We start from the raw sequence: 16,264 nt of genomic DNA on the forward strand, positions 1-16,264 counted from the left end.
GGAGAAGGTGGAAAGTTTTAAGTTCCTCGGCGTACACATCACGGACAAACTGAAATGGTCCCCCCACACAGACAGTGTGGTGAAGAAGGTGCAGCAGCCCTCTTCAACCTCAGGAGGCTGAAGAAATTCAGCCTCCTGAATTTTCCAAAAACACTCACAAACTTTTACAGATGCACAGTCGAGAGCATCCTGTCGGGCTGTATAACCGCCTGGTACAGGCTGAGCCACAGCCTTCCCTAGTTGTTGTGAAATTGTTAGGTTAGATTACTTGTTAGATATTACTGCATGGTCGGAACTAGAAGCACAAACACTTCGCATTAACTGCATCAACTGTGTTTATTTTCAGCAAACTTAAGATGTGTAAATATTTATATGAACATAACAAGATTCCACAACTGAGACATAAACTGAACAAGTTCCACAGACATGTGACTAACAGAAATTGAATAATGTGTCCCTGAACAAAGGGGGGGTCAAAATCAAAAGCAACAGTCAGTATCTGGTGTGGCCACCAGCTGCATTAAGTACTGCAGTGCATCTCCTCCTCATGGACTGCACCAGATTTACCAGTTCTTGCTGTGAGATGTTACCCCACTCTTCCACCAAGGCACCTGCATGTTCCCGGACATTTTGGGAGGAATGATCCTAGCCATCACCCTCCGATCCAACAGGTCCCCAGACGTTCTCAATGGGATTGAGATCTGGGCTCTTCGCTGGCCATGGCAGAACACTGACATTCCTGTCTTGCAGGAAATCATACACAGAACGAGCAGTATGGCTGGTGGCATTGTCATGCTGGAGGGTCATGTCAGGATGAGCCTGCAGGAAGGGTACCACATGAGGGAGGAGGATGTCTTCCCTGTAACGCACAGCGTTGAGATTGCCTGCAATGACAACAAGCTCAGTCCGATGATGCTGTGACACACCGCCCCAGACCATGACGGACCCTCCATCACCAAATCGATCCTGCTCCAGAGTACAGGCCTCGGTGTAACGCTCATTCCTTCGACGATAAACGCGAATCTGACCATCACCCCTGGTGAGACAAAACCGCGACTCGTCAGTGAAGAGCACTTTTTGCCAGTCCTGTCTGGTCCAGCGACGGTGGGTTTGTGCCCATTGGCGACGTTGTTGCCAGTGATGTCTGGTGAGGACCTGCCTTACAACAGGCCTACAAGCCCTCAGTCCAGCCTCTCTCAGCCTATTGCGGACAGTCTGAGCACTGATGGAGGGATTTGTGCGTTCCTGGTGTAACGCGGACAGTTGTTGTTGCCATCCTGTACCTGTCCCGCAGGTGTGATGTTCGGATGTACCGATCCTGTGCAGGTGTTGTTACATATGATCTGCCACTATGAGGAGGATCAGCTGTCCGTCCTGTCTCCCTGTAGCGCTGTCTTAGGCGTCTCACAGTACGGACATTGCAATTTATTGCCCTGGCTACATCTGCAGTCCTCATGCCTCCTTGCAGCATGCCGAAGGCACGTTCACGCAGATGAGCAGGGACCCTGGGCATATTTCTTTTGGTGTTTTTCAGAGTCAGTAGAAAGGCCTCTTTAGCGTCCTAAGATTTCATAACTGTGACCTAAATTGCCTACCGTCTGTGAGCTGTTAGTGTCTTAACGACCGTTCCACAGGTGCGTGTTCATTAATTGTCTATGGTTCATTGAACAAGCATGGGAAACAGTGTTTAAACCCTTTACAATGAAGAACTGTGAAGTTATTTGGATTTTCGCAAATTAGCTTTGACAGGGTCCTGAAAAAGGGACGTTTCTTTTTTTGCTGAGTTTATTATATTATAGAGGTCTAATATGTAGTTCTATGGGTTAGGGTTAAATGTACAGTGGGGGAAAAAAGTATTTGATCCCCTGCTGATTTTGTACGTTTGCCCACTGACAAAGAAAGGATCAGTCTATAATTTTAATGGTAGGTTTATTTGAACAGTGAGAGACAGAATAACAACAAAAATATCCAGAAAAACGCATGTCAAAAATGTTATAAATTGATTTGCATTTTAATGAGGGAAATAAGTATTTTACCCCCTCTTAATCAGAAAGATTTCTGGCTCCCAGGTGTCTTTTATACAGGTAACGAGCTGAGATTAGGAGCACACTCTTAAAGGGAGTGCTCCTAACCGCAGCTTGTTACCTGTAAAAAAAGACACCTGTCCACAGAAGCAATCAATCAATCAGATTCCAAACTCTCCACCATGGCCAAGACCAAAGAGCTCTCCAAGGATGTCAGGGACAAGATTGTAGACCTACACAAGGCTGGAATGGGCTACAAGACCATCGCCAAGCAGCTTGGTGAGAAGGTGACAACATTTGGTGCGATTATTCGCAAATGGAAGAAACACAAAAGAACTGTCAATATCCCTCGGCCTGGGGCTCCATGCAAGATCTCACCTCGTGGAGTTGCAATGATCATGAGAACGGTGAGGAATCAGCCCAGAACTACACGGGAGGATCTTGTCAATGATCTCAAGGCAGCTGGGACCATAGTCACCAAGAAAACAATTGGTAACACACTACGCCGTGAAGGACTGAAATCCTGCAGCGCCCGCAAGGTCCCCCTGCTCAAGAATACATATACAGTCCCGTCTGAAGTCTGCCAATGAACATCTGAATGACTCAGAGGACAACTGGTGAAAGTGTTGTGGTCAGATGAGACCAAAATGGAGCTCTTTGACATCAACTCAACTCGCCGTGTTTGGAGGAGGAGGAATGCTGCCTATGACCCCAAGAACACCATCTCCACCGTCAAACATGGAGGTGGAAACATTATGCTTTAGGGGTGTTTTTCTGCTAAGGGGACAGGACAACTTCACCGCATCAAAGGGACGATGGATGGGGACATGTACCGTCAAATCTTGGGTGAAAACCTTCCCTCAGCCAGGGCATTGAAAATGGGTCGTGGGTGGGTATTCCAGCATGACAATGACCCAAAACACATGGCCAAGGCAACAAAGGAGTGGCTCAAGAAGAACATTAACTTCTATGGGCTCTTTGACATCCAAATACTCAACAGCCAGTGTAATCCCGTGGCGCGTTATTCAAATACCTCAAAACTGCAAAAACGTCAATTTTCCAAACATATGACTATTTTACACCATTTTAAAGACAAGACTCTCGTTAATCTAACCACACTGTCCGATTTCAAAAAGGCTTTACAACGAAAGCAAAACATTAGATTATGTCAGCAGAGTACCCAGCCAGAAATAATCAGACACCCATTTTTCAAGCTAGCATATAATGTCACATAAACCCAAACCACAGCTAAATGCAGCATCAGATGACAACCCTAGGACATTATGTTATACAATACATGCATGTTTTGTTCAATCAAGTTCATATTTATATCAAAAACCAGCTTTTTACATTAGCATGTGACTAGCATGTGACTAGCATTCCTACCGAACACTTCCGGTGAATTTACTAAATTACTCACGATAAACGTTCACAAAAAACATAACAATTATTTTAAGAATTATAGATACAGAACTCCTCTATGCACTCGATATGTCCGATTTTAAAATAGCTTTTCGGTGAAAGCACATTTTGCAATATTCTCAGTAGATAGCCCGGCATCACAGGGCTAGCTATTTAGACACCCAGCAAGTGTAGCACTCACCAAAGTCAGATTTACTATAAGAAAAATGTTATTACCTTTGCTGTTCTTCGTCAGAATGCACTCCCAGGACTTCTACTTCAATAACAAATGTTGGTTTGGTCCCAAATAATCCATCGTTATATATCCAAATAGTGGCGTTTTGTTAGTGCGTTCAAGACACTATCCGAAAGGGTAAATAAGGGTGACGAGCATGGCGCATTTCGTGACAAAATATTTCTAAATATTCCATTACCGTACTTCGAAGCATGTCAACCGCTGTTTAAAATCAATTTTTACGCCATTTTTCTCGTAAAAAAGCGATAATATTTCCGACCGGGAAAGCCTGTATACGTACAAAGAGAGAGAAAATAAATACATCTCGTGCCCTCGTGCACGAGCGTGAGTCTCAGAGTACTCTGACCAGCCACTATCCAAACGCGATAATATGTTTCAGCCAGAGGCTGCCTCGATATCATTCAGCTTTTTCCCGGGTTCTGAGAGTCTATGGGAGCCATAGGAAGTGTCACGTTACGGCAAAGATCCTCAGTCTTCAATAAAAAGAGCCAAGATGAACAACAACTTGTCAGAGAGGGCGCTTCCTGTTTGGAATCTTCTCAGGTTTTTGCCTGCCATATGAGTTCTGTTATACTCACAGACACCATTTAAACAGTTTTAGAAACTTTAGGGTGTTTTCTATCCAAAGCCAATAATTATATGCATATTCTAGTTACTGGGCAGGAGTAGTAACCAGATTAAATCGGGTACGTTTTTTATCCGGCCGTGTCAATACTGCCCCCTAGCCCTAACAGGTTAAGGTCCTGGAGTGGCCTAGCCAGTCTCCAGACCTTAATCCCATAGAAAATCTGTGGAGGGAGCTGAAGGTTCGAGTTGCCAAATGTCAGCCTCGAAACCTTAATGACTTGGAGAAGATCTGCAAAGAGGAGTGGGACAAAATCCCTCCTGAGATGTGTGCAAACCTGGTGGCCAACTACAAGAAACGTCTGACCTCTGTGATTGCCAACAAGGGTTTTGCCATCAAGTACTAAGTCATGTTTTGCAGAGGGGTCAAACATTTTTGACATGCGTTTTTCTGGATTTTTTTGTTGTTATTCTGTCTCTCACTGTTCAAATAAACCTACCATTAAAATTATAGACTGATCCTTTCTTTGTCAGTGGGCAAACGTACAAAATCAGCAGAGGATCAAATAATTTTTTCCCCCACTGTATGTATTATAGAGGTCTAATATGTAGTTCTATGGGTTATGGTTAAATGTATGTATTATATTATAGAGGTCTAATATGTAGTTCTATGGGTTATGGTTAAATGTATGTATTATATTATAGAGGTCTAATATGTAGTTCTATGGGTTAGGGTTAAATGTATGTATGATATTATAGAGGTCTAATATGTAGTTCTATGGGTTATGGTTAAATGTATGTATTATATTATAGAGGTCTAATATGTAGTTCTATGGGTTAGGGTTAAATGTATGTATTATATTATAGTGGTCTAATATGTATAGTGTTAGGGTTAGATGTCTGTCTGTCTGTCTGTCTGTCTGTCTGTCTGTCTGTCTGTCTGTCTGTCTGTCTGTCTGTCTGTCTGTCTGTCTGTCTGTCTGTCTGTCTGTCTGTCTGTCTGTCTGTCTGTCTGTCTGTCTGTCTGTCTGTGTGTGTGTGTGTGTGTGTGTGTGTGTGTCTCTGGAACTCACCCCTCCAGCAAAGCCACTAGTTGTTCTGAGGGCGAAACTCTGATTGTAGCGCAGAGGCTCTCCCTCTGCACTGCCATCCACACTGGACACACACACCGCATGGTAAAAAACACCTACTCCACACCTATTTCTCTGTGTGTGTGTGTGTGTGTGTGTGTGTGTGTGTGTACCTGCTGATGATGAATGCATTGCGTGTGCATGGCTGCAGACTCCTCCCCCCACTGACTCCACAGGGAGCCTGAATGGCTAGAGAGACAAACAGGGTTTATATTATCACCATCACTATCCCTATCATCACCATCATCATAACCACCATCACTATCCCTATCATCACCATCACCATCACTATCCATAACAACATCACTATCCCTATCAACACCACTATCCATATCAACACCACTATCCCTATCAACATCACTATCCCTATCAACATCACTATCAACACCATCACTATCCCTATCATCACCACTATCCCTATCAACACCACTATCATCACCATCACTATCCCTATCATCACCATCATCATCACTATCCATAACAACATCACTATCCCTATCAACATCACTATCCCTATCAACACCACTATCCATATCAACATCACTATCCCTATCAACACCACTATCATCAACATCACTATCCCTATCAACATCACTATCATCAACATCACTATCAACACCATCACTATCCCTATCATCACCATCAACATCACTATCCATAACAACATCACTATCCCTATCAACATCACTATCAACACCATCACTATCCCTATCAACACCACTATCCCTATCAACATCACTATCCCTATCAACACCACTATCAACACCATCACTATCCCTATCAACACCACTATCCCTATCAACACCACTATCCCTATCAACACCACTATCCCTATCAACATCACTATCAACACCATCACTATCCCTATCAACACCACTATCCCTATCAACACCACTATCCCTATCAACATCACTATCAACACCATCACTATCCCTATCAACACCACTATCCATATCAACACCACTATCCCTATCAACACCATCACTATCCCTATCAACACCACTATCCATATCAACACCACTATCCCTATCAACACCACTATCCCTATCAACACCACTATCATCACCATCACTATCCCTATCAACATCACTATCAACATCACTATCAACATCACTATCATCATCACTATCAACACCATCACTATCCCTATCAACATCACTATCAACACCATCACTATCCCTATCAACACCACTATCCCTATCAACACCACTATCCCTATCAACACCACTATCCCTATCAACACCACTATCCCTATCAACATCACTATCCCTATCAACACCACTATCCCTATCAACACCACTGTCCCTATCAACACCACTATCCCTATCAACACCACTATCCCTATCAACATCACTATCAACACCATCACTATCCCTATCAACATCACTATCCCTATCAACATCACTATCCCTATCAACACCACTATCCCTATCAACACCACTATCCCTATCAACACCACTATCCATCAACATCACTATCCCTATCAACACCACTATCCCTATCACCATCACTATCCCTATCAACATCACTATCCCTATCAACATCACTATCATCAACACCACTATCCCTATCAACACCACTATCCCTATCAACACCACTATCCCTATCAACACCACTATCCCTATCAACACCACTATCATCACCATCACTATCCCTATCAACACCACTATCCCTATCAACATCACTATCCCTATCAACACCACTATCCCTATCAACATCACTATCCCTATCAACACCACTATCCCTATCAACACCACTATCCCTATCAACACCACTATCCCTATCAACACCACTATCCCTATCAACACCACTATCCCTATCAACACCACTATCCCTATCAACACCACTATCCCTATCAACACCACTATCCCTATCAACACCACTATCCCTATCAACATCACTATCCCTATCAACACCACTATCCATATCAACACCACTATCCCTATCAACATCACTATCCCTATCAACACCACTATCCATATCAACACCACTATCCCTATCAACATCACTATCCCTATCAACACCACTATCCCTATCAACATCACTATCCCTATCAACACCACTATCCCTATCAACACCACTATCCCTATCAACACCACTATCATCACCATCACTATCCCTATCAACACCACTATCCCTATCAACACCACTATCATCACCATCACTATCCCTATCAACATCACTATCCCTATCAACATTACTATCCCTATCAACACCACTATCATCACCATCACTATCAACACCACTATCCCTATCAACATCACTATCCCTATCAACACCACTATCATCACCATCACTATCCCTATCAACATCACTATCATCAACATCACTATCAACACCACTATCCCTATCAACATAACTATCATCAACATCAATATCATCAACATCACTATCATCAACACCACTATCCCTATCAACATCACTATCCCTATCAACACCACTATCCCTATCAACATCACTATCCCTATCAACAGCACTATCATCAACATCACTATCCCTATCAACACCACTATCATCACCATCACTATCCATATCAACACCACTATCCCTATCAACATCACTATCAACACCACTATCCCTATCAACATCACTATCACTATCAACATCATCACTATCATCAACATCACTATCATCATCATCACTATCATCAACATCACTATCATCAACATCACTATCCCTATCAACATCACTATCATCATCACTATCATCAACATCACTATCCCAATCAACGTCACTATCATCATCATCACTATCATCAACATCACTATCCCTATCAACACCACTATCCCTATCAACATCACTATCATCAACATCACTATCCCTATCAACACCACTATCCCTATCAACACCACTATCCCTATCAACACTACTATCCCTATCAACATCACTATCATCATCATCACTATCATCAACATCACTATCCCTATCAACACCACTATCCCTATCAACATCACTATCATCAACATCACTATCCCTATCAACACCACTATCATCACCATCACTATCCATATCAACACCACTATCCCTATCAACATCACTATCAACACCACTATCCCTATCAACATCACTATCACTATCAACATCATCACTATCATCAACATCACTATCAACATCATCACTATCATCATCATCACTATCCCTATCAACATCACTATCATCATCATCACTATCATCAACATCACTATCCCTATCAACACCACTATCCCTATCAACACCACTATCCCTATCAACACCACTATCCCTATCAACACCACTATCCCTATCAACACCACTATCCCTATCAACACCACTATCCCTATCAACATCACTATCCCTATCAACACCACTATCCCTATCAACATCACTATCCCTATCAACACCACTATCCCTATCAACACCACTATCATCACCATCACTGTCCCTATCAACATCACTATCATCAACATCACTATCAACATCATCACTATCATCATCATCACTATCCCTATCAACATCACTATCATCATCATCACTATCATCAACATCACTATCCCTATCAACACCACTATCCCTATCAACACCACTATCCCTATCAACACCACTATCATCACCATCACTATCCCTATCAACACCACTATCCCTATCAACACCACTATCCCTATCAACACCACTATCCCTATCAACACCACTATCCCTATCAACATCACTATCATCAACATCACTATCATCATCATCACTATCATCAACATCACTATCCCTATCAACACCACTATCAATATCAACATCACCATCGCTACCATCATTATCATCACCATCATCATAATCAACACTATCATCATCACTATCATCATCATCATCGTTGGAACAGTATCCACATTGGTGACATGGAAAATCCTAAATATTACTTTTGGCTTATTGACCGTCCCTCAGGGATCGAGTTATGGCACGCGTGTGTGTACCTGGACTAGGCCCTTCCCCCAGGTTGGTCAGGTCAGCATAGATGCTGACTGAGCAGCTGTTTTCTCCGCATTCATTCACCAGCATCACCACATCACCAAAACACACTGCACCTCCCAGAGAAACAGACAGGCTAACCTACACACACACACACACACACACACACACACACACACACACACACACACACACACACACACACACACACACACACACACACACACACACACACACACACACACACACACACTTCACATTTTAGTTATTTATCAGAAACTCTTATCCAGAGTGATACAGTTAATGCATTCATCTAGGTGGCACACCTACATATCTCAGTAAGTACATTTGTCCTCAATAAAGTAGCTTTCAGCAATGTCAGCTAGTAGGAGAAGACAAGTGGGGACGGGGGACGTGGGGGTATAAGACTGATGTCTAAGATACTCTGACCTGTTTGAGGATGTTTTGTTTGAGGAACCCAGTTTTCTGCACCATCAGCTCTCCCCTCTCCTTCCTTTCCAAGAAGTCCTTCAGTGTGTCCTGTGGAGAGAGACAGCTCAGTGTGTGTGTGTGGAGAGACAGCTCAGTGTGTCCTGTGTGGAGAGAGACAGCTCAGTGTGTCCTGTGTGGAGAGAGACAGCTCAGTGTGTGTGTGTGGAGAGACAGCTCAGTGTGTGTGTGTAGAGAGACAGCTCAGTGTGTGTGTGTGTGTGTGGAGAGAGCTCAGTGTGTGTGTGTGGAGAGACAGCTCAGTGTGTGTGTGTGGAGAGACAGCTCAGTGTGTGTGTGTGTGTGGAGAGAGCTCAGTGTGTGTGTGTGGAGAGACAGCTCAGTGTGTTTGTGTGTGGAGAGACAGCTCAGGGTGTGTGTGTGTGTGTGTGTGTGTGTGGAGAGACAGCTCAGTGTGTGTGTGTGTGTGTGTGTGGAGAGACAGCTCAGTGTGTGTGTGTGGAGAGACAGCTCAGTGTGTGTGTGTGTGTGTGTGTGTGTGTGTGTGTGTGTGTGTGTGTGTGTGTGTGTGTGTGTGTGTGTGTGTGTGTGTGTGTGTGTGTGTGTGTGTGTGTGTGGAGAGACAGCTCAGTGTGTGTGTGTGTGTGGAGAGACAGCTCAGTGTGTGTGTGTGTGGAGAGACAGCTCAGTGTGTGTGTGTGGAGAGACAGCTCAGTGTGTGTGTGTGTGGAGAGACAGCTCAGTGTGTGTGTGTGTGGAGAGACAGCTCAGTGTGTGTGTGGAGAGACAGCTCAGTGTGTGTGTGTGGAGAGACAGCTCAGTGTGTGTGTGTGGAGAGACAGCTCAGTGTGTGTGTGTGGAGAGACAGCTCAGTGTGTGTGTGGAGAGACAGCTCAGTGTGTGTGTGTGTGTGTGTGTGGAGAGACAGCTCAGTGTGTGTGTGTGGAGAGACAGCTCAGTGTGTGTGTGTGTGGAGAGACAGCTCAGTGTGTGTGTGTGGAGAGAGCTCAGTGTGTGTGTGTGGAGAGACAGCTCAGTGTGTGTGTGTGGAGAGACAGCTCAGTGTGTGTGTGTGGAGAGACAGCTCAGTGTGTGTGTGTGGAGAGACAGCTCAGTGTGTGTGTGTGGAGAGACAGCTCAGTGTGTGTGTGTGTGGAGAGACAGCTCAGGTGTGTGTGTGTGTGGAGAGAGAGCTCTGTGTGTGTGTGTGGAGAGACAGCTCAGTGTGTGTGTGTGTGGAGAGACAGCTCAGTGTGTGTGTGTGTGGAGAGACAGCTCAGTGTGTGTGTGGAGAGACAGCTCAGTGTGTGTGTGTGGAGAGACAGCTCAGTGTGTGTGTGTGGAGAGACAGCTCATGTGTGTGTGTGGAGAGACAGCTCAGTGTGTGTGTGTGGAGAGACAGCTCAGTGTGTGTGTGTGTGGAGAGACAGCTCAGTGTGTGTGTGTGGAGAGACAGCTCAGTGTGTGTGTGTGGAGAGACAGCTCAGTGTGTGTGTGTGGAGAGACAGCTCAGTGTGTGTGTGTGTGGAGAGACAGCTCAGTGTGTGTGTGTGGAGAGACAGCTCAGTGTGTGTGTGTGGAGAGACAGCTCAGTGTGTGTGTGTGTGGAGAGAGCTCAGTGTGTGTGTGTGTGGAGAGACAGCTCAGTGTGTGTGTGTGTGGAGAGACAGCTCAGTGTGTGTGTGTGGAGAGACAGCTCAGTGTGTGTGTGGAGAGACAGCTCAGTGTGTGTGTGTGTGGAGAGACAGCTCAGTGTGTGTGTGTGTGGAGAGACAGCTCAGTGTGTGTGTGTGTGGAGAGACAGCTCAGTGTGTGTGTGGAGAGACAGCTCAGTGTGTGTGTGGAGAGACAGCTCAGTGTGTGTGTGGAGAGACAGCTCAGTGTGTGTGTGTGGAGAGACAGCTCAGTGTGTGTGTGTGGAGAGACAGCTCAGTGTGTGTGTGGAGAGACAGCTCAGTGTGTGTGTGTGGAGAGACAGCTCAGTGTGTGTGTGTGGAGAGACAGCTCAGTGTGTGTGTGTGTGTGGAGAGACAGCTCAGTGTGTGTGTGTGTGGAGAGACAGCTCAGTGTGTGTGTGTGGAGAGACAGCTCAGTGTGTGTGTGTGGAGAGACAGCTCAGTGTGTGTGTGTGTGGAGAGACAGCTCAGTGTGTGTGTGTGGAGAGACAGCTCAGTGTGTGTGTGTGTGGAGAGACAGCTCAGTGTGTGTGTGTGGAGAGACAGCTCAGTGTGTGTGTGTGTGTGGAGAGACAGCTCAGTGTGTGTGTGTGGAGAGACAGCTCAGTGTGTGTGTGTGCGCGCGCCAAGGACAGAGACATCAGTTAAGTCCCCAAACAAAAACGATATTGTATAAAAACTAGATGGTAACTTTACAGGTAAAGTTGGTGGAGCTAGCTAAAGCTAGCTAAAGCTCTTTAAACGTTTGTTTGTGGTAGTGAAAGAAGTGTAAAAATGTCATTTTTAATTCCCATCGAAATTCATTCGATTTTGTCAGAATTTCTGGTCGGTAGTTGTTTGGATACGGTCAGTAGTTAAATGTGTGGTCAGAAGTTGTGTGGTTGTGGTATGTAATTGTGTGGTTGTGATATGTAATTGTGTGGTTGTGATATGTAATTGTGTGGTTGTGGTATGTAATTGTGTGGTTGTGATATGTAATTGTGTGGTTGTGATATGTAATTGTGTGGTTGTGATATGTAATTGTGTGGTTGTGATATGTAATTGTGTGGTTGTGGTATGTAATTGTGTGGTTGTGGTATGTAATTGTGTGGTTGTGATATGTAATTGTGTGGTTGTGATATGTAATTGTGTGGTTGTGATATGTAATTGTGTGGTTGTGATATGTAATTGTGTGGTTGTGATATGTAATTGTGTGGTTGTGGTATGTAATTGTGTGGTTGTGGTATGTAATTGTGTGGTTGTGATATGTAATTGTGTGGTTGTGATATGTAATTGTGTGGTTGTGATATGTAATTGTGTGGTTGTGGTATGTAATTGTGTGGTTGTGGTATGTAATTGTGTGGTTGTGATATGTAATTGTGTGGTTGTGATATGTAATTGTGTGGTTGTGATATGTAATTGTGTGGTTGTGATATGTAATTGTGTGGTTGTGGTATGTAATTGTGTGGTTGTGATATGTAATTGTGTGGTTGTGGTATGTAATTGTGTGGTTGTGATATGTAATTGTGTGGTTGTGATATGTAATTGTGTGGTTGTGATATGTAATTGTGTTGTTGTGGTATGTAATTGTGTGGTTGTGATATGTAATTGTGTGGTTGTGATATGTAATTGTGTGGTTGTGATATGTAATTGTGTGGTTGTGGTATGTAATTGTGTGGTTGTGATATGTAATTGTGTGGTTGTTGTCACTAGATATGGTAAGCCGTTGTGTGGTTGCTGTCCGATTGTGGTATGTGGTTGTGGTCAAAATGGCAGCTGTTGGGCAAAGTTTGAAAAACACGTGGTAATGCAGTTACAAAAACCACTGTACACTAACTTTCTGTGGTAGTGCTGAAAACGGACATTGTTTGCAAAAATGTTACAGAAAATGTTGTTGATTGGGTTACTTAAACTGCTGTAAATATTGATTCGAATGTTAAGTTTAGTCCAAACGCCAGATTTGAGTAGCAGAGAAGTATACGAAGCTGGTAAGCTTGAAATATTTTGTCTAAGTGGTTGCAAAGTGGGAATAATTAGCTGATTTGGGTCAAAAGTTGCATGAGAAAATGACGGCTGTAAGTGATGATGCCACAATGGGAAGTCTTAGAATCTTCATGAAATGCCATGAAAGCGGATGGGGGGTAAAATATGTATTCCATAAAACCTACAGCAGACACCATAAAACCCCTAGCAGACACCATAAAACCTCTAGCAGACACCATAAAACCCCTAGCAGACACCATAAAACCCCTAGCACACACCATAAAACCCCTAGCACACACCATAAAACCCCTAGCAGACACCATAAAACCTATAGCAGACACCATCAAACCTACAGCAGACACCATCAAACCCCTAGCAGACACCATAAAACCTATAGCAGACACCATAAAACCCCTAGCAGACACCATAAAACCCCTAGCTAAAACCCCTAGCAGACACCATAAAACCCCTAGCAGACACCATAAAACCTATAGCAGACACCATAAAACCCCTAGCAGACACCATAAAACCTATAGTAGACACCATAAAACCTATGGCAGACACCATAAAACCTATAGCACACACCATAAAACCTATAGCACACACCATAAAACCTATAGCAGACACCATCAAACCTATCGCAGACACCATAAAACCTATAGCAGACACCATCAAACCTATAGCAGACACCATAAAACCCCTAGCAGACACCATAAAACCTATAGCAGACACCATAAAACCTATAGCAGACACCATAAAACCCCTAGCAGACACCATAAAACCTATAGCAGACACCATAAAACCCCTAGCAGACACCATAAAACCTATAGCAGACACCATCAAACCCCTAGCAGACACCATAAAACCCCTAGCAGACACCATAAAACCTATAGCAGACACCATAAAACCTATAGCAGACACCATAAAACCTACAGCAGACACCATAAAACCTACAGCAGACACCATAAAACCCCTAGCAGACACCATAAAACCCCTAGCAGACACCATAAAACCCCTAGCACACACCATAAAACCCCTAGCAGACACCATAAAACCTATAGCAGACACCATAAAACCCCTAGCAGACACCATAAAACCTATAGCAGACACCATAAAACCTATAGCAGACACCATAAAACCTAAAGTAGACACCATAAAACCTATAGCAGACACCATAAAACCCCTAGCAGACACCATAAAACCTATAGCAGACACCATAAAACCCCTAGCAGACACCATAAAACCTATAGCAGACACCATAAAACCTATAGCAGACACCATAAAACCCCTAGCAGACACCATAAAACCTATAGCAGACACCATAAAACCCCTAGCAGACACCATAAAACCTATACCAGACACCATAAAACCTATAGCAGACACCATAAAACCACTAGCAGACACCATAAAACCTAGAGCACACACCATAAAACCTATAGCACACACCATAAAACCTATAGCAGACACCATAAAACCCAGAGCAGACACCATAAAACCTTCAGCAGACACCATCAAATCTATAGCAGACAAGACACCATAACACCCCTAGCAGACACCATAAAACCTATACCAGACACCATAAAACCTATAGCAGACACCATAAAACCCAGAGCAGACACCATAAAACCTTCAGCAGACACCATCAAACCTATAGCAGACACCATCAAACCAATAGCAGACACCATAAAACCCAGAGCAGACACCATAAAACCTTCAGCAGACACCATCAAATCTATAGCAGACAAGACACCATAACACCCCTAGCAGACACCATAAAACCTATAGCAGACACCATAAAACCCCTAACAGACACCATAAAACCTATAGCAGACACCATAAAACCTATAGCAGACACCATAAAACCTATAGCACACACCATAAAACCCCCTAGCAGACACCATAAAACCAATAGCAGACACAATAAAACCCCTAGCAGACACCATAAAACCCCTAGCAGACACCATAAAACCTATACCAGACACCATAAAACCCCTAGCAGACACCATAAAACCCCTAGCAGACACCATAAAACCTAGAGCAGACACCATAAAACCTATAGCAGACACCATAAAACCCCTAGCAGACACCATAAAACCTATAGCAGACACCATAAAACCTCTAGCAGACACCATAAAACCTCTAGCAGACACCATAAAACCCCCTAGCAGACACCATAAAACCTAGAGCAGACACCATAAAACCTATAGCAGACACCATAAAACCCCTAGCAGACACCCTAAAACGTATAGTAGACACCATAAAACCTATAGCAGACACCATAAAACCCCTAGCAGACACCATAAAACCTATAGCAGACACCATAAAACCTATAGCAGACACCATAAAACCCCTAGCAGACACCATAAAACCTACATCAGACACCATAAAACCCCTAGCAGACACCATAAAACCCCTAGCAGACACCATAAAACCCCTAGCAGACACCATAAAACCCCTAGCAGACACCATAAAACCTAGAGCAGACACCATAAAACCTATAGCAGACACCATAAAACCTATAGCAGACACCATAAAACCTAGAGCAGACACCATAAAACCCCTAGCAGACACCATAAAACCTATAGCAGACACCATAAAACCTATAGCAGACACCATAAAACCCCTAGCAGACACCATAAAACCTATAGCAGACACCATAAAACCCCTAGCAGACACCATAAAACCTATAGCAGACACCATAAAACCTATAGCAGACACCATAAAACCCCTAGCAGACACCATAAAACCTATAGCAGACACCATAAAACCCCTAGCAGACACCATAAAACCTATACCAGACACCATAAAACCTATAGCAGACACCATAAAACCACTAGCAGACACCATAAAACCTAGAGCACACACCATAAAACCTATAGCACACACCAT

The 16,264-nt window shown here is 43.7% G+C and overlaps 1 protein-coding gene across 2 annotated transcripts in view; it reads right to left on the minus strand.

Moving 5' to 3' along the window:
• Window positions 1-16,264, minus strand: part of cfap161 (cilia and flagella associated protein 161) — a 42,282-nt gene that overhangs the window by 22,314 nt on the left and 3,704 nt on the right. For both annotated transcript variants that reach the window (XM_045706268.1, XM_045706269.1), the window contains exons 2-5: window positions 9,738-9,827; window positions 9,293-9,428; window positions 5,489-5,564; window positions 5,319-5,400 (exon numbers count right to left, since the gene is read on the minus strand). In XM_045706268.1, the coding sequence (XP_045562224.1) occupies window positions 5,319-5,400; window positions 5,489-5,564; window positions 9,293-9,428; window positions 9,738-9,827 (384 nt within the window). The remainder of the gene's footprint in view (window positions 1-5,318; window positions 5,401-5,488; window positions 5,565-9,292; window positions 9,429-9,737; window positions 9,828-16,264) is intronic.

This window comes from Salmo salar, chromosome ssa23, assembly GCF_905237065.1.
Source record: "Salmo salar chromosome ssa23, Ssal_v3.1, whole genome shotgun sequence".
In the NCBI taxonomy this organism is placed as follows: Eukaryota; Metazoa; Chordata; class Actinopteri; order Salmoniformes; family Salmonidae; genus Salmo; species Salmo salar.